Here is a 22,726-nt window from a genome sequence, read left to right as displayed (position 1 = left end):
ATGGGCCACATCTGGCCCACAAAGTGTTAGATCTGGCCCACAGGGCCATCCTGGGAACAGTAAGGGCTGTGGTGCCTCTGCCAGTGAAAACAGAGCTCGGAAGGGCCGCATGCAGCTCTCCTGAGCTTTGTTTTCACTGGCAGAGGGTGGCAGGAGGCTGTCTCAGCCAGAAATGGAGCTCGGGAGCCTGTTTTCACTGGCAGAGTGCATGGCTCATCATTGGCACCCTGACACAAGTGACATCAAGCCCACCCTGGCCACACCCACTCCAGCCCCTTGTGGTCAAACACAACCCTGATGCAACCCTCAATGAAATGGCAGGAGCTGCAATTGACTCAATGTACCTTTTATGTGCTATCAGAAGATATTGCTTAATGGGCCAAATAGTTTCATGCTTTTTAGTTGCATATTACTCATACCCTATAAACAATTGTTTCTATAAGCAAGTGTTAATTGTCTATGTGTACATTCACCATACAGACATTGTTAGCTAAGCAATGTCATATGGTATATGTACAATGGTGCACTGAATATATTGTACTGCCATCATGTGTTAAATGGATTTTTATTTCCCTAGACTAGCCAAAGAAAATGCCATCAGTTGTACAACTCGTTTTCAGGCTGGAATTTAACACAAAATATCTCAGGATTCTTTCTAATTACCTATAATGTTTTGTTTTGTGTTTGTATAAAAATAAATCAGGAAAAAAGTTGAATTAAGAGCCTGAGCATATCCCCCTAGGAATTAACTCTAATCCCAATTTATTTGCAGTAAATTTAAGCAGCTTCTGCAAAGGAAGAACAGTCAAAATATAAACTTTGATGAATTCTGAGGAGTGTGAGTTATCTAGGGCACAGTTATTACAAAGCCAAACTGGTTTAAGCTGTGATAGAACAATGTAGAATATACAGGTGAAACCCGAAAAATTAGAATATCGTGCAAAAGTTCATTTATTTCAGTTATCCAACTTAAAAGGTGAAACTAATATATGAGATAGACTTATTACATGCAAAGCAAGATAGTTCAAGCCGTGATGTGTCATAATTGAGATGATTATGGCTTATAGCTCATGAAAACTCCAAATCCACAATCTTAGAAAATTAGAATATTGTGAAAAGGTTCAATATTCTAGGCTCAAAGTGTCCCACTCTAATCAGCTAATGAAGCCAGAACACCTGCAAAGGGTTCCTGAGCCTTTAAATGGTCTCTCAGTCTAGTTCAGTAGGAAGCACAATCATGGGAAAGACTGCTGACCTGACAGTTGTGCAGAAAACCCTCATTGACATCCTCCATAAGGAGGGAAAGCTTCAAAAGGTAATTGCAAAAGAAATTGGATGTTCCCAAAGTGCTGTATCAAAGCACATTAATAGAAAGTTATGTCGAAGGGAAAAGTGTGGAAGAAAAAGGTGCACAAGCAGCAGGGATGACCGCAGCCTGGAGAGGATTGTCAGGAAAAGGCCATTCAAAAGTGTTGGGGACTTTTCACTGAGGCTGGAGTCAGTGCATCAAGAGCCACCACACACAGACGGATCCTGGACATGGGCTTCAAATGTCATATTCCTCTTGTCAAGCCGCTCCTGAACAACAAACATCAGAAGCATCTTACCTGGGCTAAAGAAAAACAGAAGTGGTCTGTTGCTCAGTGTTCCAAAGTCCTCTTTTCTGATGAGAGCAACTTTTGCATCTCATTTGGAAACCAAGGACCCAGAGTAGAGGAAGAATGGAGAGGCACACACTGCAAGATGCTTGAAGTCCAGTGTGAAGTCTTCACAGTCTGTGTTGATTTGGGGAGCCATGTCATCTGCTGTTGTTGGTCCACTGTGCTTCATTAAGTCCAGGGTCAATGTGGCCGTCTACCAGGAGATTTTGGAGCACTTCATGCTTTCTTCCACAGACGAGCTTTATGGGGATGCTGACTTCATTTTCCAGCAGGACTTGGCACCTGCCCACACTGCCAAAAGCACCAAAACCTGGTTCAATGACCGTGGGATTACTGTGCTTGATTGGCCAGCAAACTCACCAAACTTGCCAAAAGAAAGAGAAACATGAGACCGAACAGTGCAGAAGAGCTGAAGGCCGCTATTGAAGCATCCTGGTCTTCCATAAGGCTGATAGCTTCCATGCCATGCTGCATTGAGGCAGTAATTGCTGCAAAAGGGGCCCAAACCAAGTACTGAGTATATATGCACGTTTATACTTTTCAGCGGTCCAATATTGTTCTATGTACAATCCTTGTTTTATTGATTGCATGTAATATTCTAGTTTTCTGAGATTGTGGATTTGTGGTTTTCATGAGCTGTAAGCCATAATCATTACAATTATGACAAATCACGGCTTGAATTATCTTGCTTTGCCTGTAATGAGTCTATCTCATATATTAGTTTCACCTTTTAAGTTGCATTACTGAAATAAATGAACTTTTGCACAATATTCTAATTTTTCGAGTTTCACCTGTATAGCAGCTCAAAAATATCTCCATGTCAACAAGATCAGAATAGTTGGGTCTGGAGCCATTGATTATTTCTCATCTTCAGAAGAGTGAAAGCAATCAGCGATCTCAATTGCTTATGAACATTTTAATTAGGCAAGAGCTAATATTTATCTATCCATATATACCTGTCTGCCAGGAATTAAAGCAATGTGCAAATAAGGTCACCTTTCTAGAAGTGTATGCATGACACCATAATTAAACTCTTCACGGATTTACAATTCCCAAAATTATGATGAAAATTATGACTGAAAGGCTTCTATATTTGATTCATACATTACATTGAATCAGCATTTCAGAAACCTGGGCTGAAGCGCTGGTTCTAAGCACTGCTTCCTTGTTTCTTGGAGCCTCTTCACTTCCCCCTAATTTATCCCAGAAGTTCTTTGCAGGTTGAAAGAATTAGAAAGTGATTAAGAGATTGACATTTATTGATGCTAATAATGAGTGTTCCTGTTCTTTCCTTGTGAAATCAAATTAGATTTCTTTCAGTACTCTTCATCTTGTGAACAATAATTTTTAATACTAGCATTTGGGCTGTAGAGAGGTGGTTTTGTTAGTAGCAATGACCACTTGACACTATGAATTGATGATAGATAGAATAGAGTTCTTTATTGGCCAGTGATTGGACACATAAGGAATTTGTCTTTGGTGCATATGTTCTCAGTGTACATAAAAAATACAATATAATAATATAAACACCTGTGCAAACCAGCCACACATTTTATATGAACTGGACTAAAACACAGGGAATATTGACTAAAAAGCCAGTTTTGTTTAAGAACTGACAAGTATTTGAGTGCAGATAAGAACTTACAGTACAGCACTCTGAATGTGTGTGTGTGTGTGGGGGGGGGTGTTTTCCTGTTTATATCATTTTTCTCCACAATATACACCAACAATACTGACATAATTCCAGAGGTGATATTCAGCAGGTTCTGACCAGTTTTGGAAAACTGGTAGTGGAAATTTTGAGTAGTTTGGAGAACCAGTAGTGGAAATTTGGAGTAGTTCAGAGTACCACTTCTGACTGGCCCTGCCCCCATCTACTCTCTCCCTCCCAAGTCCCAGCTAATTGGCTGGGTCTTCTTTTGTTGCCCTGTGCACGAGAACAGAGCTGGAAAGCAGATTAGTGGGGTGGGAGGAGAATGGGGATTTTACAGTCTCCTTCCCCTGCCACGCCCACCAAGCCATACCCACAGAACTGGTAGTAACAAAAATTTGAATCCCACCACTGCATAGTTCATATATTCCATTAAACCAACATGAGATTGATTAGTCTTTTACTTTAACCTCTTGTGTGATCTTAGTCATTGTAGTTTGAAAATTATAGTTTATAGGATTTTACAATCCTAGCTATCTGGATTAAACAAGCCATATCTTATAGTAGTCAAAGCAAAATATTAGCTGCTTCCGTCACAATTTCTCCATTTATCTTAGAGCAGAATGGCACTTGGTACATACTCCTTTCACAACAGATATGTCATTCCTGTCCATCAGAAGTTGTATGAAGTCTGATAAGATTTAGTTTCATATGCCTATCCTGAACTCATATGCAGATTAAAAATTAGTTATTTATTACTTTTGCAGTTTTTGAACATTTAGAAATGTTTTTCAATATTCTGCTCAAAAAGGATCAATAAGAAATACTCTGATGTAAAAATGGGATGGGTTTATTTGTGAAACGTGTTACAGGTACCTGGATCTAGAACAGATTAGATTCCTTGTGCTTAATTTGTACAGTTATCTTATATAAACATAATTCAGTCTTTTATGTATGTTTTTTCCAGCCACATCCAGCCACAGCTGAAATCTCAACTCAGAATAGACATCACAATATAAAAGTGCAGCTAAGGAATGACAATGTTAGTTTTTAGAAAAGAAAAACAAAATTTAAATTAGATTGTTATGGGACGGGAGCTAAGGCCTGTTTGTACATATCAGATAGTAACTAACCAAAGACAGTTTTCTTCTGCTGCTGGCAGTGCTAAAGAATTGGTGCAGTGTATTAACAGGGGAATTTCATTCTCTTGATCTGTGATTTTTCAACATTTGTTAGTTAAACTGCTTAACAACCCCAGCTACCCATTGCTCACAGCAGGGAAGTTCCTAAAGCACACCTTTGTATGGAACTTGGGCTTTATCTCTAGTTGATTACTACTTCTGAACTTCACACAGAGAGATTCTTGTGAGTAAGATAAGCCTATAACAGTGAGACAATTTCTGAAAACTCCCTACAGAGTTGTATCCAAAGAGCTCATTTTGTGTTAGTATTTTCCTTTTCTTCTTCCTACAACAGCTAGCCCAATAAAGCCCAAGGGAGGGAATCTTCACATCTGTCAACTGACTTTTCTAGTTCTTCAGATATCTTGGAAAAGATAGGTGTGACGAAGATTTAAAAACCTAAGGGCACCTCAAGGTGTGTAAAATCTGCTATTCTTCATCACCCTTTACATCAGGGAAGACAGTGACTGGTGAAGATAGAGAAGCAATTGCTGACAATTTCAACTAATGGGGGAATGGGTCCTCCCCTCCCTTCCAGTCCTATAACTGAATAGGGTGCAGGAGGAGGGATATATAGCAAGGAACTTGGAGAGGTTGGTAGGAAATCTGCAATCAGACATGCCTCATTCCTACCACAGACTAAAATTGACTTTCTTGTCCCTAGTGATGTGCCTAAAGAGAGAAAGCAGCAAAACTGATGAGTCAACAACACATGCCTTATTTACCATACATTTGCATACCCACAATCAAGACAGCATTATTTGACAGTGACTCAGAATTTAGACAACAAATGCAGGATAAGGATCGGCCATGAAGGCAGTTAATTTTTGCTGATTGATGAATGGGTAGATAGATTTTTAACTCTGCAATGGGGAAGGGCCCTTAGGCTCTGTTTAAATAGAGCTTCCCTAATTTCTTACAGCAAGAAAGGTTATAAATGGATGCCACCAATATGCCCCCTTATGGTGATTGGTTCTTGGATCTGGACTTGTAAAGTTTCCAAATGCATATAGTAATGTGTTAAATACATAATGAGGGTGTCTGTGTATGCATAATACATTGTACATCAATACAAATCCATGCTGGGAAGAGAGAGCATGATGCGACCTTGTGTCAAATGTCTCCATCCTTATCCAGAAACAGTTACTTGACTTGGTGTCAAATCTGTCTCAGTCCTTATCCATAAACAGTTTGCTTTTCAATGTTTTGCACCAGCCAGTATTCATCAGTAAAATAGTGATATTTTACACATATAAATTAAACAATAGTGCGATGGCCTTTTTAAAACAACAAACCATGAACCCACTTTAGATTTTTTTTTTAAATGCTTTTTGTTACTGTATATTGTTATGTCATTGAACTATTCTTGATTTGCTTCCTGTTTAAACTTCAGAATATTTGAAGACAATCTATTTTTGCCTTCTAAAGACAGCTTACACATAAGTCCTGCCTTATTAACTAATCTCCAAATTATTTTGCATATTGAGTAAGAGCTCTTGTATTTTTGTCATTGTGATCCTCAGAGGAATGGAACTAGAATACTTTGATTTTATCCAGGTTGTTATCATTTACACAAATTCTTCATGTCACTTCTACTACTTTGGGCAGGAGATCGATGTTTGTAGGAAGCAAGTTGCTCTGCAGTTCCATCAATCAGAAATTAGGAGTCACTTCTGACAGATTTCTGCCTCACCAGCATTGGCACCAGAAGGAGCCACATCATGTGCCCCTCCTATTTGATCTTCCCATCTCCTGCCTTACAAGCCGTGCCTGGCAAACAGCCAGGCAAATGTGAAAATGACAGAGCAGGATGCCATAAAGTCTCCCCACTCCCCAATTAGATTTCAAACAGTCCAAAGTCTAACTCAGTGCCTCATTGTTTTACTGCCATTTAGACATATCTGCAACATATCCCCCCCTCATTTTTGGCAATTATCTGGGTACATGGTGAAGCAATCAAAATATTCCATCACTCTGTGTGCCAAAATACCTTTGAAGTGTGGTTAGGATTCTCCATTTTCTACAATATCTTTGTCCTAGTGATAGCCCTGGGAAGCCTGACTACAAATGAAAGTGTCTATCTCTTAAATAGCCTATTTATCACATGCAGGATGAGGATACAGACCTAATTTAAACAGAATATTCTGACTTTAAATCTATTGCCCAAGACCCTTGCCATCTCTCTAAGTGCTGATAAGGAGGAGCAGGTTCTCACAAACAGGCCACCATTGGGAGACAGTCCCCTACGTGTAATTTGGTGACATTCTCTGGGCTCCCTGGAGCTGCTGTGTAGTGATAACCATAAGAACAATGACTTCCAATAGGCTAGAAAGATATGGTTATATATTCCAGAGCTCTGCTGGCTAAAAATAACTGTGATTTATGCTACTTCTTCTTCTTGCAACCACACCTACTATACATCAGATATTACCAGCTGCCACACATTACATGGTTATTTATTTATTGGACTTTTCATCTGATTTAATGTTTGGCTGTTCATATTATTTAATGTTTTTAGCTAATTTAATTTTTTAGCTGATTTAATGTTTTAGTTGTTTCTAATGTTTTTTCCGAGTTTTGAACCTCATCCACAATCCATTGAAATTGGACAGACAATTTTAAATAGCAAGAAGTCTTGAGGTCTCTGTTGAAGAATTGTTTTGTCTTTTTGCAGGGGGCACACTAAGGTTGCACACAAAAAATGATTCTCCATATTTTTGTGTAAAGATCAGTACCTTCAGAATGAAATCTTGTGCCCATTGACAAGACACTAAATTCAATAGTTCTTACTTCAGAGTCAGTGTAAGATCTTTTATAGCAGGGGTGTCTAACTCATGGAGTCACAGCAGCATCATGTGACATATAGGGACTTCATTAAACTGGGAGTGGGCATGGCTAGCACATGGTGCATCCAACCCATGGGCTGGCAGTTTGACAGCCCTGTTCTATAGTGCTCATAATTTATCTAAGAGGCTACTGAAAACAGTGTGTAAAATTGTAGCTGGTTTCTTTTGACCAACTTCTTCTATACCAGTTACATGGTACAACAGAGTCAGAGGAACAGAATGCTTCAAAATATATTTTAGTACAAAGAGTGCTCTATTTATAAACAGAGGTTATGTTCCAAGTGGCTGTTTGTAAATGTATATGTTGCAAGTCCAAACAAGCATAGATATGCATCACACTGAAAACTCTCAACTTTTGGGACCTTGTAGGTTGGAATTGTGGACAGGTTTATTCATAATAGCAAAAGTTCATAACCAGGGGTAGGATTCAAATTTTTAAACAACCAGTTCTGTGGGCGTGGCTAGGTAGGCATGGCCATGTGACTGGGTGGGTGTGTCTTCTTTTCTTTTTTTGCATCACCCCCCCCCCCTGTTTTTTTGGGCCTCCTGGGCCTCAGGAGGGATGTTTTTGCTTCCAGGAAGCTTCCCTGGGGCCCAGAAAGGCAAAAAATTGAGCACAGGGGTGGTGGGCAGCTCCCCCTGCACTCCATTTTTGGGGCTCCTGGGTGAAGCAGTAAGAGAGCAAGAGGGATCATCAGAACAGCTGATCATCAGGAGGGGGGAAAGAAATACCTTAAGGAGTGACTGGGCAGGGAGAATACAGTCAGCGATGTTGGGCATGTGTGTAATGTCGTGCATGCGCGATAAGGACTGACTGGGCGGGGAGGGGAGGGAAGGGAAGGAGCCAGCCAGGGACATGATTTGCCAGTTCTCTGAACTGCACAGAATCATAACAACTGGTTCTACAGAACCAGTCCGAACAGTAGAATCCCACCCCTGGTCATAACTCCAAAGATTGTAAGGAGACTAATGTCTGTATTTCTTTAAAACAATATTTCCTTACTAGATGTCTCTTAGTTCTTTTAGGTTTTAACTAACCCCTGTTGTCATTCTGGGCAGAAATGATGTTAGATGAAATGGGATTTGTAATGTTATACACCTGAAGGATATCAAACTGAGTCAGGTGACTTAATACAAAAGCTTTGCATCTTCTCCTTTTCCTTTGTAAATCAAGGGGTTGAGGAAACATGTATGATTTGTATTATTCTTGGATCAAGAGCTCCCTCTGTTGGTAATAGCTCATTGTTAACATATCAGACTAAGACTGTTCAGTTTAGGATTTTGGTCTAGTCTAGTATTTCTCAACCTTGATACCTTTAAGATATATAAACTTCAATTCCCAGATTTCCTCAAGTAGTATAGGCAGAAAAAAAACATGTAAAATTTAGCTTTTTTTAAAAAGGAAAATCCTTCAGAGAGTTCACTTTTAAAGCTACAACTCACTGCACTTTGTGTACACATAGGGGGTAGGGATGGCGAAGCTGCTTCCTTCCAGATGTTTCATGCTATTGCAAGGAACCCCTTGGCTGAATGCTGCAGATTTGGAGACTTTATTTTTAAAGCTAGCATTGCCAGGTGTTTTTTTTTTTTTTTGCCATGCAATGCTCTTGTAGTTATACATGAATTAACAAAAGTAATTGTAATTATTCCAGACAGTAGCACTCTTCTCCTCAGAAGCTCGCTCTAAAAAATTGCTCCCATGCAGTCAGTTAGCATTTTCACATTATAGAGGTAATGTCACAGAAAGCAAAAGACATAAAAACACCACCTTTATAAGGCCAGCTGAAGAAATCATTTTAAGCTTTCAGATTGGGGTTAGGGTTAAGATAAATAAAGTTTTGTCTAATCCCATCTGTTAAGGGATCTATTTATGTGACTAGCCTAGAAACAAAGTCAACTTTAATAGGTTTTAATTTATATTAGAAATAGATATTAGAAATCCTTGCCATCTAATTTTGGCAAATGAGGCCACAACATTCCCTCTCATGCTGAGCAAATACAATATAGTAAATACCACATTAAATTACTAACAATTTGCTTCTGTTCATGATATCAGGATCAGTTGCTTGAGAAGGTCACTTCACTCTGCTTAATGGAAGGGCCAACTTTCTCAGAAAGGGATGAGTTATCTGGCTGATGATTTGCATGTTTATCTGGTTCCTTGCCAAGATTCAAAATGTAATCTGCTAAAAATGTAGCTCTTTTACCACCCCTCTTCCTTTGTAGATGAAGGCAAACAATTAGATTTCTCAGATCAATCAACTAATCTCTTCCACTATGAACCACGTCTTACTCATTTGAAGGTTTATACATCTGAAATGTAAGTATATGGGACAGCTACTAACTTGTAGAAGAGCTCAGCGTAGGAAAATAAGACAGTCAAGCACATAGACCTGATGCATCAGCAAGCTTGGAGAAACATTTTAATTTGTCAATAGTTAAAATATTTACTTAGATACCTGAGAGGTATATACTGTATACTGTGTAGGTATAATGTGTAGATGGTTGTATATTTGTCTATTTTCCAACTAGTAGTTTTTGAGACTGTTGAGGTATTCCCCATTAGGAGAATGAGTGTACTCAGGGAAACATAGTGAGAGTGATGTTGAATAACACACGACCAGCATACAGATACAGTGAATAGTAAAATGTAGGTTTTACTTCCAGTAAATGGGTAAACAAAGTCCAAAAAACAGTCCAAATCATACACGCTTAAAGCAGTTAGTATCAGTCCAGGGATAATCCAAAAACCAAGTCAAGTATCATAAACAGAGTTCAGTAAACGGAGTTTGCGAACAGTTGCAAGACTCATAGCAATCCAACCAGAACGACGATCGGGCAAAATGGCAAAACAGGAAATGCAAGGAGAAAGAAACCAGGTTTCTGGCTCCATCTTATGGTGATTGGAGGAACCTCAGCCAATCACAATTACAGCATTCTCTTAAAGATACAGTATTAAATGACTATCCTGGTTTATATATTTCCAACCCAACTGTTAGGTGACTATCATTCCTAACAGAGGCACTCCAACTATATTGAACTACAAACTCTAGAATTCCAGACTGTCTAAATTGGCTGCCAGTTTTGAGAACTATTGTCCAATGTATCTGGTAGGTGCTACATTGCTAAAATAGCTAAGAACAGTCAACTTTTGCAATATTTGGGGGAGGTTGGATTTCTTTTTAAGCTCTATCTCTATTGGTTCATATTAGTATAATGTTATTATCTTTTCCATAAACTACTCAGAGTTCTTTTAGAGCAGGGGTGTCAAACTCAAGGTCTGGGGGCCTAATCCGGCCATGGGCTGATTAGGGCTGGCCCACAAGGCCGCCCTGGAAACAGCAAAGGACCAGCCTGCGGTGCTCCTGTGGCCCTCCCGAACTCCGTTTTCACTGGCAGAGGCATTCAGGAAGCTGTTGCAGCTGAAAACAGAGTTTGGGAACCTGTTTTGCTGGCAGAGCACTCAGGCCACCACAGGTGCCCCCAAAATGAGTGACATACCCCAGCCATGCCCACCCCAGCCTCCCAAGGTCAAACACAACCCTGATGTGGTTCTCAATGAAATCACCCCTGTTTTAGAGTAGAGCTACATAAAAACACCAGTAATAAATGAACAAGCAAACAAACAACGCCTTTTTTTTGTCAAACAAGGTACTTTCATCAAACATTATCAAAAATCTTAGGGTCTCTTCAACCAACTTGGGCCACATAATTTATCCTGTATTTCTGTGGATTCAAAAAAGGTGGCCTTTCAGGACTAACTATTTCCACCCATCATATTTTCATATAATGCAAGATTACAAAGACTCCATCAGGCTGAATGTGCAGTAACTTTAGGGAATTAAACCAGGTAGTGCTTCCCAAGGCTTTGAAAAGACCTTTTGGGAAATTAAGAAATTAAAATGGGGTAGAACCATTTTAATGGGGTTCTCAACCTATAGTCTGAGGACCCCTGGGGGAGGGGGGTCACGGGGAGCCTGTGAAGGCTTGAAGAAGTGTTAGGATTTAAATTTTGAGTTAAGTATTGGGGGTCCATAGCCACGAAAGGTATTTAAAGGTGTTGAAGGAAAGGTTGAGAACAACGAGCAGAATATTTCTGCAACTATCAACTTAAGTGAGTCCTGAGAGGTCCATTAATATTACATAAAGAATTTTTTTCCCTTTTCCCAGGAATGAGGAGACAGGATAGGGCTCATTCCTGAGTTATAGCTCAAGAAGTATCAGCAATTGGAAGTAAATACTAAGAGAACAGTACTATGAAAAGGTCAATCAAAGCTATCGGTCCTTTGATTGATTTTGCTAATTTTACAAGGTGGGAGAAAGATTATATGCTTGGGAGAGAGCTTTCTAAGAGTTTATCTGACCTAAACATAACCCCCTAATTGTATTATCAAAGAAGGCAAGCTCCAAATCCTGAATATGATCCCATAAAACCTTTTGATTACCGTGAAGAAGTTATGGAAAATCCAAGAATTGACCTGTATGCTTCTGAAATATTTGGCATGGAGGAAGATATGACAGCATTGTCAGAGTCAACCAGCCAGCCGGCTGGGGTTGCCCGTCTGAAACAGGTATGGGCTGGGGTTTGCATCTTGTGCCTGAAACACAAACAAAACTGATCTGGACCTGGGTTATTGGGGATATAGGGAGGAAGGAGAGAAACAGCTGGATTTGGTGACATGGGTCTATTTGGTAATAAATTTCAGAGCACCATTATCTCATCACTTTTAGAAAAACTAGAATTTGGCAAATGTATAATGTGAGTTTCCAGATCGGCTTTAGTATTGCTGGAAGGCAACACTCATGTTAATCTCCCTTAATTGTCATGAAACATTTGCCTTTTCCCTTGCAACTTCTCCCTTTTCTCTTACCATTCTGTCCTAGATGTGGCTTTCTGGGCTTCTTAGATCTTGTGGAGATGCTTCATGTATTCTTTTTCCCAGCAGTGGTTCCTTTATTATTTATCCTTTAATTGTCAATAGACATAGGAAGGTTGGTAGTTGGTTGGTCAATCAGTAGATTGATGCAGTTCATGTCAGAGATGCTCAGTGCAGATGAGAAAAAGATGCTCCTTTCTGGAAAAATTCCAATAAGGATCAATTGGATTAGGCCCAGCCTCTACTTTTGTTCATGCACTCGGTTCCCAGACAGAGGGTAGGGTGACATTAAAAAGGAAAGGTCTATATCTGATTCTTCTTTTCTTGTTTGCAGGCTGAAGATGTTTTAAAGAGCAAAAGGACTGAAAGACCAAAGAAACAGCCAATACAGAAAGCTGGAGATGGGTTGAAAAAACAAAAAAAGAGTTTGAAGAAAAAGAAATACCAAAGTCAAAAGGAGTTTGTTGTAGGTATGACTTTGCTATTACATATCAACAATTACAGGGGGGTGGAGAAGAATGATAGAATTTTCTAACAGTTTCTCAATAAGCAAGGGCTAGATTGGTAGCCATGTAATCTGCTTTACCAAAAGTAACCCTTTGTCAAGTTCAAGATAAATGGAAAGAAAATTAGCTAAGAAATGAATGAAGGAAAACTGGGAAAATGTTTATCCACCAGTAAGCAAGGAGCTTTAGTGAGATTATATTTAGTTGCATTATTTTTCTAAAGTTGAAAATACTCATTTAAATTGGCAGGGGCAAGATTTTAGCACATTTATGCCATCATCAGTCTCCTTTCCTGATGAAGCTTCCTGGTTTTCCTTTAGTTTTTCTGGCCACTACTATAAAGAAATCATTGGTAGACTAGGGCACTGATGATGTTACTTAGTTGGGTACAAAACATCTGCGATCAATAACCAGCTCAGAGACCACCAAGGATCATCAACTCTGAGCTATGTATATTCTCTTCTATTGGATATCATTGTTGAAGCCTCAGGGGAAGGAACACCATTGTAAGCATTAAAAAGATTGTGTGAATCAGTCAGATCTCTTGCCGAATAACGATAGAGCACCATTTAAAGTACAAAAGAAAATTCCAAATCATTTACAAATAAAGCACTATAGAAGGACTCACTCTCTTTCCACATACAAAAAAGCAGTTAATTGGATCGAATATTTCAAAAATGTTTTTGGGGAAATACTTCAGAATTTACATGAGGGTAGCACCTCTGGGTGACATGATAAATCAGCACATCTTTTTCAGGCTTTTTCAGATGTGGGGTTTTTGACAAGCTCATGAACTTCAGTGGTTTTTTTTTTTTAACCAGTTACATATTTCGAGGCTGAGACAGAAACCTAAAGACCAGCTGCTTTAATGAATAGCTGGGAGAGGTGCTGCTTGCCTGTGAGTTCTAAGGTACTTAATTTTCTAAGTATGCTCAGCCCTAATGATCTGTTGGATAAATTCTCTTAATGGAAAGCTTTGGTGGGCTGATTTTTTTATAAAATAAAAGTATAAGAGCAGATATATAGAGTAAAAGAGCAGATACTTCAACAGATCTGGGGGGGAGACAGGTGGGACAAGGTTCCTTCTTAAGGTATAGATTTGGGGAACAAAAAAACTCAACTGTTTTTATCACTTTGTTCCCAAATGCCTGTGAATTGTGTACTATTACGCAGTTCTCTGTAGCATAGGCTTAATCCTACAATTAATAATTTTAAAATCTCTGTGAAGTCATCCCCCACAAATGAGTTACAAAAGGTAATTTTAATCCCAGCTATAGATCTGTGGAATAAAGCCAAATAAAAATACTTGTTTCTTACAGGGAAGCCCAGAGAGAAAATAATTATTAGGAAAACAATTGCTCACTTCAAGGGGGAACCCACATCAGCCAGCATGGAAGAGCAAACCCACAAGAGAGATTCAGGGCAAGAAGATGTTGAAGTAGAACCTATTAGCTGTCTTGTAGAGGAACAAGGAGAAGAAGAAGAAAGAGAAGGTGACCAAAGTCTTCCTGATTCTAGCATTTTTATGGAGGAGCATCCCCTGACACTTGATATGAACCAAACGTTTAGCGAAGAGGTTGGCAATATTTCTGGATTTCATCCAGGACCTGTTAGTGAAACATCCATTGCTACTTACAAAGCAGTCTCCACTGCAAATGGTTTCCAGGCTGATGCAGAGGAGGGAAATCAGCTAATGGAGGTAAGCTTTGCTTCCCACCCCCCCTCCCAAATTAGAGGCTCATTTAAACTTTCCTTACATAATTTATGTTTATTGTAGCTTATGATAAAATATAAAAAGCTAACTATTCATCGCCACCTTTTTATCAGATTTATCTGAATAAGAAGTGGACATTGTTTATTCTCTGCCAGGCTAACAGCAGATTTTCATGAATGTCTGATGAAAAGTAAGCTTCATTGCCTTAGTAGGATTTCCTCCAACATTTATGTGTGGAACTACAATGCTTACTAGGATATTCCAAGCAGGGGTGGGATTCTACCGGTTCTGTCCGGTTCTATAGAACCGGATGTTAGGGCTCCCAGTAGTTCAGAGAACTGGTAAAATGGCCCCCTGGCTGGCCCCACCCCTCTCTGCCTGCTTCTCCGCTCCCTGCCCAGTCAGTCCCTATTGCACATGTGCAACATTGTGCACATGCGCAACATGCCTACAGCCTGCTTTTGCCCGCCAGGCCAGTCATTGCTGCCTGCCTTTCGCTCATGGGCAGCAGAAAAGCAGCCCGGTTGAATCCCATTTCTCTCTGCTGCCCGGGAGCTGTTTCCTGTAAGCTTTTCGCTCTGCTGGGAGAGGCTCTCCCAGCAAGAGCAGGTGAAAGAAACAGCCCGGAGTCAATCTGCCTGCTCATAGGTAAGCCTGCCCTTCCCCCACTGTCCCTGGGGCTCCCCGGGCCTCACCCAGCCTACCTAGCTGCCCTCCCCAACATCCCCAGGCTTGGCTGGCCGGCTAAGCCGCCACGCAGTACTCTCCCAGCTCTCCTTACCTTGTGGCAGGCGGCGGATCCGGCCGCCGCCCATAAGCAGTGCCATCAAATAGGAGGCAGCCAGGTCTGCTGCCTCTGCCGCCCATGGAGGTGTTTTGGGAGGGCTGGAGTGTGTGTGTGTGTGTATGTATGTGTATGTGTGTGTGTGCTCATGGCCCTGCTTTAAGCTCGTGGAGTGCTTAAAGCAGCAGGGCCAGGAGCACCCGCTGCCCCAGTCATCGCTGCACACAGAGCGGAGGTGCTTTGGGAGGGCTGTGTGTGTGTGTTATACATGGAATTCTTAGCCTTCGCCTTGGTCTTCCCCGGCGACCCACTCGGAGCAATGGTTTGCCATCGCTGCATGGAGGTGCTTTGGAAGAGCTGGGGTGGTGTGTGTGTGCTCATGGCCCTGCTTTAAGCACATGGGGCTTAAAGCAGCAAGGCCAGGAGAACCCACTGCCTCAGCCGTCGCTGCATGTGGGGGTGCTTTGGGAGGGCTGCGGCGTGTGTGTGTGTGTGTGTGTGTGTGTGTGTGCTTTTATATGTGGAATTCTTAGCCTTCACCTTGGTCTTCCCCAGCGACCCATTCAGAGTGATGGTTTGCCGTCGCAGGACGTGGAGCAGAGGTGCTTTGGGAGGGCTGGAGCAGGGTGTGTGTGTGTGTGTGTGTGTGTGTGTGTCCTCATGGCCCTACTTTAAGCATACGGAGGTGCTTAAAGCAGCAGCTGCCCCAGCCATCACTGCACGTGGAGCGAAGGTGCTTTGGGAGGGCTGGGGCATGTTTGTGTGTGTGCTTTTATACGTGGAATTCTTAGCCTTTGCCTTGGTCTTCCCCAGAGACCCACTCAGAGAGATGGTTTGCTGTCGCTGCACGCAGAGCGGAGGTGATTTGGGAGGGCTAGGGCGGTGTGTGTGTGTGTGTGCTCAGGGCCTTGCTTTAAGCATGTGGAGGTGCTTAAAGCAGCAGGGCCAGGAGCACCTGCTGCCCCAGCCGTCGCTGTACGTGGAGTGGAGGTGCTTTGGGAAGGCTGGTGTGTGTGTGTGTGTGTGTGTGTGTGTGTGTGTGTGCTTTTATACATGGAATTCTTAGCCTTCACCTTGGTCTTCCCTGGCGACCCGCTCAGAGTGATGGTTTTTGCTGATTCTAGCGATGGTCAGGTAAACGACCTGACCATTGCTCTGAGTGGGTCACTGGAGAAGACCAAGGCGAAGACTAAAAATTCCACATAGGTGGAGCATCGCACCCCAGAAGCATCAACCAAGCAGGGGAATGAGGACATGTGTGGTTGGAACCAGCTTGCAGGAGAAGAGTTTGTTTTGGTGGGATGCTGGTGCTCGAAGCAGCCCGCTGACTCCTTTCCTCCGCCGTGGTCTGGCGCTCCATGCAGGCATAGAGAGCCATCCTTGCCCTCCCTCTTCCCAGGCTCCCTTCCCTGTTTCACCTGCCCACTCTCCCTCGCATCCTTTCTTCCCCCCACCCACCGGCGATGGCTTCTTCTGCACCTCTGGGTTCCAACTGGGGCCTGATCATGAACAGCATTGTCGGGGTTAGCGTGCTGACGATGCCCTTCTGTTTCCGACAGGCATTAATGGTTATTATATAAAATATACAGGTTGAATATTCACCTTAGGAGCAGTAGCATGGCTTGCTTGTTATATTGCTCAAGGTTTATGTTTCATTTTTTTATTCTTATTTCGTATTCTTTTTAAATTGAGTTATATTGTCTGTTCTTAGAACATCTATCCTGCATTATTGATATAAAAGAGGATAGCATATGTAAGAGTTCTCTTGATACATGAATTCCAAGGCTCATTATTTCTTTAATGTTTTCTCTCTGTTATATTGTCTGGTCGTGTTTGTTATAACCTGGTGCTTAGACACCTGTTCATCTGTGTGACAGGCACAAAACTATAGAATCTGGGATTAAATTTTGTTTTATAAATTGAGAAATTACAAACTATTTCTGTTCATTATTAAAGTAATCTTATATCTATATGAGAGTCATATAAATCTTGTTTCTTTTCTTCTATTTTTCCTTCCCCCCTCACCATTGCCATGGATGTTGAGAGGCTTTCCGATTGTGGAATCCAATGTAAAGAAGATTTTATAAACATATGCCCAGGTTGTTTCATATTAAAAAATGATCTTGTTGTTTTCAGCTCCAGATACATTCCTTAGGAGCCATTTTGGTGTAGTGGTTAAGGCATCAGGGTTGAAACAAGGAGGCTGAATTGTAATCCCACCTTATCCTAGTGCCTAGTCCCACCTTAGGCCCAAAGCCAGCTGGGTGACCTTGGGCCGCTCACTGTTTCACTATCCCTAGGAAAAAGGCAGTGGCAAATCCTTTCTGAAATCTTGCCAAGAAAACTTCAGGAATGTTTCTAGGAAGCTGTCAGGATTGACTTGAAGGCACACACAAAAGATAAAGTTTGCATTACATGGCTTTACAGAATAAAGAGCCCTGGAATATGTTTTTGCAGTAATTAAGAAAAAAGTGAAGTGAAATTGCCTGTCCAATGAATAAGTGGCATACATATTATAATAAATGAATATGCAGCTTCCTGAAATTCCCAGCCATTGCAACCATTGTTTAAAAGTTGCTTTTTAATAAAAAATCAATATTTTCATAAATATTTATATTTACATACAAGCCACGCCCAGCCAGTCACATGAGCACCAAGCCTCACCCCACAAATTAGGCCACACACACAGAACCGGTTGTTAAGAAATTTGAATCCCACCCCTGATTTGCACTTGCCTTCTTCAATTGCTTCATAGGTTCATTTCAGAAAACAAAATTGTACAGAAAATAGCATGTTGAAAATAATGTGGTATTGCACCTCCAGCTAATATTAAAAATTATAGCAGCAGTCTTGCTAAGGCTTGCTTGTTGTATTAAACATTACCACTCAGGTCTGTTATGGGAGCACTGTTTCAAGTCTTCCTCCTTTTCTTGCATATGATAGTTCTTCGTTGTTGGAAAACTGTACAGTAGTCCTAGAGTGAGATTTGTCTGATGATATTCGGTGATATTCGGTCTGATGATAGTCTATGGTCAGCTATGCCATAGCTATGGTCGGCAGCAGGACCAGCAGCCATGTTCAGCAGGAGCCCACGTGGCCACCAGCCCACTTCTGCTTGCTCACTGTCACAACGGAGAAGGAGGCCCAGCAACACACTGGTGCCATGGCCATGAGGTGAGGCAGGGGTGCAGGAGCCCCATGTGCCCCACACCTGCTTACCTCAGGGCCCTTGCAGCCAGGCCCTGACATCTGCCTCACCTCGTGGCCATGGCACCGTTGCAGCCATGAGCAACTACAATGATCTAATACATATCGATTTTACAGAAGACAATGTTGAAAAAGCACTACACAATCTAAAACCATCTCTATCTATTGGACCGGATGGAATATGTGCCTACTTCTTAAAAAAGCTATCCACTGCCATAGCAGAACCTCTAAGCATATTCTTGGAAAAATCTTTTAGGACCAGCTTCTTGCCTAACCTATGGTCACAAGCCACGGTCATCCCCATCTTCAAAAAGGGAGACCCCAGCCTAGTTGAAAATTACAGACCAATCTCCTTATGCTGTGTCACCTGTAAAGTCATGGAATCAATTATTAACCAATCCATTATCCTCCACTTAGAGACAAACAACCTACTCTCCAATAAACAATTTGGTTTCAGGAAAAAACTATCCTGTAATCTGCAACTCTTACACTGCAAAAACATATGGACTACACAATTTGATCAGGGCAAAGCAATAGACGCAATCTACATAGACTTCTGTAAAGCCTTTGATTCAGTGGTACATGACACACTACTCCTAAAACTAAAATCTTATGGTATCTCTGGACAACTGCATAACTGGATAGAAGCATTCCTGTCAAACAGACAACAAATGGTCAAAATTGGGAGTGTCCTATCAAATTCTGTTCTGGGACCAACTCTGTTCATACTCTACGTAAATGACCTCTGTGATCATATTAAGAGCAACTGTGTTCTTTTCACTGATGATGTAAAGCTGTTCAATACCACAGACAATACTGCTACCCTTCAAAAAGATCTTGACTATGTATCAGAATGGTCAACAAATGGCAACTTCAAATCTCAACAAATAAATGCTCTCTCTTACATATTGGCAAAAAAATGTATCAGAAAATAAAATACAAGCTGAATAGTCAAGATCTTGTTGATGATCCAAGCTCTGTAAAGGACCTTGGAATACTCATCTCTAATGATCTAAGTGCTAGAGCCCACTGTAACTACATAGCCAAAAAGGCATTAAGAGTTTCTCTGGTAATATCACACTACTAACTAGAGCATACAAAACATTTGCTAGACCAATACTCGAATACAGCTCATCAGTCTGGAACCCACATTACGTATCTGATATTAGCACAGTTGAGAAAGTCCAGAAATATTTCACAAGAAGAGTTCTCCACTCCTCTACTCATTGTAGAATACCTTATGCCACCAGACTTGAAATTCTAGACCTAGAAAACCTTGAATTACGCCGTCTTTGGTCTGATCTAAGTATGGTATATAAAATCATACATTGCAACGTCCTACCTATCAATGAATACTTCAGCTTCAACCATAACAACACAAGAGCACACAATAGGTACAAACTCAAGGTTAACTGCACCAAACTTGATTGCAGGAAATACGACTTCAGCAACAGAGTGGTCAATGTCTGGAATACTCCACCTGACTCCGTGGTTTCTTCCCCAAACCCCAAAAACTTTAACCTTAGACTGTCTACTGTTGACTTCACCCCATTCCTAAGAGGTCTGTAGAGGGCGTGCATAAGCGCACCAACGTGCCTACCGTCCCTCTCCTATTGTTTCTTTTATTTTTCTTATATGTACCCATTTCATGTATTCATAACTATGTATATACTTATACCTGTTATCTTGTAAGCGATTGTCAGTTGGTGCTCCATTCAAAATCCAAGAAAGAAATACTTAGGCTCTTTGTCAGTCTGTGCTCCATTCAAAATCCAAGAAAGAAATACTTAGACTCCATAGATTAGAGGAAAGAAATCTTTTACTGAAAATTGAAGTGGTAGCTTCAGGTAAAATTCTGACTCTGAGAAATTAGGCACGCAGATCACATATACAAAGTGATGGAATTGTTCCCACGCCCCAAAGTTCAAAAGATTCTTCCAATTAAAAGTTCTGGATATGATCATGTGGACATCTTCAAGTGCTGATGAGGCCTTTGTCCATTGACCTTGGCATATTTTGATAAAGATTCGCAGTTGTGCAGAGAAAAGAAAGCCAAGCGAGAAATAGAAACCTAAAGCAGGAATTTATACTCTCCCCCCCATTCTCCATATATACAATACAAGAATATAAAACCTCCAGCTCTCTTCCCAGACAATTCCCCCCTCCTCCCCCCCCCCCGTTGCTTTATGGCAGCCAAAAGATGCAAAGCAGTAGCAGAAGATCTTGAAGGCTGACACTCTTTTAATTAGAGAAAAGGTATCTTTTACTGGAAATGAAGTGGTAGCAACGAGAGAATTCTGAATCTGAGAAAATAGGTGCGTAAATCACATATACAAAGTGATGGAAATGTTCCCACCTCCAATAGTTCAAATGGTTCTTCCAATTAAAAGTTGTGAATATCATTATGTGGACATCTTCAGGTGGTGATGAAGTTTCTGTCCATTGACCTTGGCATACTTTGATAAACGTTTGCAGCTGTGCAGAGAAGAGAAAGCTAAGCAAGAAATAGAAACCTAAGCAAGAATGCACTCTCCCCCCTCCTCATTTTATACAATGCTACTTTATACCACCTCCAGCTCACTTCCCAACTTGTCCCCCCTCCTCCCCCCATTACTTATGGCAGCCGAAAGATGCAAAGCAATAGTAGAAGATCTTGAAGGCTGACATTCGGCCCTCCTAGAAAAAAGACGTTAGTCCTATAAGAGAGAGAAATATAAAAGATACTAATTAATAATCAGGTAAACAAAATGGATACATTTCTAGGGTTTATCAGGATACTTGGTACGAAAGGCTTTGATCAGCTTAGGGGCTCTAACATCTTTTTCATTGACCCACTCAGCTTGGGAAGAAGGGAAGTGTTTCCAAGCAACTAAATATTGGAGCCGACACCTCCATTTGCGAGAGTCCAGAATTTCTTTAACTTCAAAATGTTGTTTGCCCTCAATCAGCAATGGTATAGGAGGATCAGTCTGGGTTGGTCTTAAATCGGAAGTATGTTCAGGTTTTAACAAACTAACATGGAAGACCGGGTGAATTCGCTGAAAAGTTTTCGGTAATTTCAGTTGGACCGTCACAGGGTTTACAATCCGTTCAATCATGAAAGGACTAACATACTTAGGACCAAGTTTCTTTGACTTTTGAGTGGTTTGTAGATATCTGGCAGACAAGAAAACTTTGTCGCCCACTTGATATGGTTTCTGTGGAGTTCTCTTTTTGTCTGCAAACTTATGAGCTTGATGTGCCTCATCTAATGCTTTACGAGTGACTGGCCAATTAAGCTGGAGTTGAGTTATCCATTCATCTAATGACTGGATGTTAGGCCTCTCACGAGGAAGTTCAGGTATGGGTACAAAATCTTGTCCCGATGCCACCTTGAATGGGGTAAATCCAGTACTGCTATGTACAGAATTGTTACATGCCACTTCGGCAAATGGCAATAGGTCAGCCCAATTATCCTGCTGATAATTTATGTAACGTCTAAGGTATTGCTCCAACACTGTGTTAGTTCTCTCACAGGCCCCATTGGTTTGGGGGTGGTGGGCGGAGCTTAAGCCCTGGGCAGAGCCTATTAACTTCAGGAACTCCCTCCAAAAGTTCGAGGTAAATTGAAACCCCCTGTCAGAGATTATACGCTCAGGAACGCCATGTAATCTATAGATATGCAAAATAAATAGTTTAGCCAATGTTTTTGCAGAAGGAATCTTGGAACAAGGTATGAAATGTACTTGTTTGGAAAACAAATCGGTTACCACACAAATAACTGTGTTTCCCCCGCTTTCGGGTAATTTCCCTATAAAGTCCATAGAGATTTCCTTCCACGGAGCCATTGGTCTACCTACATTTTGTAACAACCAATGTTGTAACAACATTTTGGCTTACCAGGAGGTCTCTTGGCTGATGCACAAATAGAACAGCTAGCCACATAAGTTTCAATGTCCTTCTTCAAAGTGGGCCACCAGAATTGCCGCTTAACCAAGTGTAATGTTTTGACAAAACCAAAGTGGCCAGCTGCTTTAGAATCATGAGCTTGTTGTAATATTTGGTTCCTCAGTTTCTCTGGCACGTACAACTTGGTTCCCACCCAGGCCAATCCATCTCTAACTGTCCAGTTATTCGAATGAGCCAGGAACCAATCATCAAGTTTTAGAGCCTCTTTTAATTGTGTAGTCAAGCTGTTCGTTAGATCCATTTCCTGTTTCTTCTTTTGGGCTCTAGTAACTACTGGAGCTGCTAGCTGTTTGGTTGGGACAATTGGCCGTATTACTTCCTGGTGAGCACTATTATACTGAGGTAGTCTAG

At 41.1% G+C, this 22,726-nt stretch overlaps 1 protein-coding gene across 2 annotated transcripts in view; it reads left to right on the top strand.

Moving 5' to 3' along the window:
• The window catches only part of KIAA2012 (KIAA2012 ortholog), a 145,245-nt gene that overhangs the window by 96,647 nt on the left and 25,872 nt on the right, over positions 1–22,726 (top strand). For both annotated transcript variants that reach the window (XM_087915715.1, XM_087915791.1), the window contains exons 15-18: positions 9,566–9,659; positions 11,736–11,910; positions 12,551–12,686; positions 14,042–14,421. In XM_087915715.1, the coding sequence (XP_087771841.1) occupies positions 9,566–9,659; positions 11,736–11,910; positions 12,551–12,686; positions 14,042–14,421 (785 nt within the window). The remainder of the gene's footprint in view (positions 1–9,565; positions 9,660–11,735; positions 11,911–12,550; positions 12,687–14,041; positions 14,422–22,726) is intronic.

The sequence above is a fragment of the Pseudonaja textilis genome, chromosome 1, assembly GCF_049901715.1.
Source record: "Pseudonaja textilis isolate UNSWEBS1 chromosome 1, rPseTex1.2, whole genome shotgun sequence".
NCBI lineage: Eukaryota > Metazoa > Chordata > Lepidosauria > Squamata > Elapidae > Pseudonaja > Pseudonaja textilis.
The sequence above is the reverse complement of the archived record's forward strand: the minus strand, read 5'-3'. Positions and strand labels throughout refer to the sequence as shown.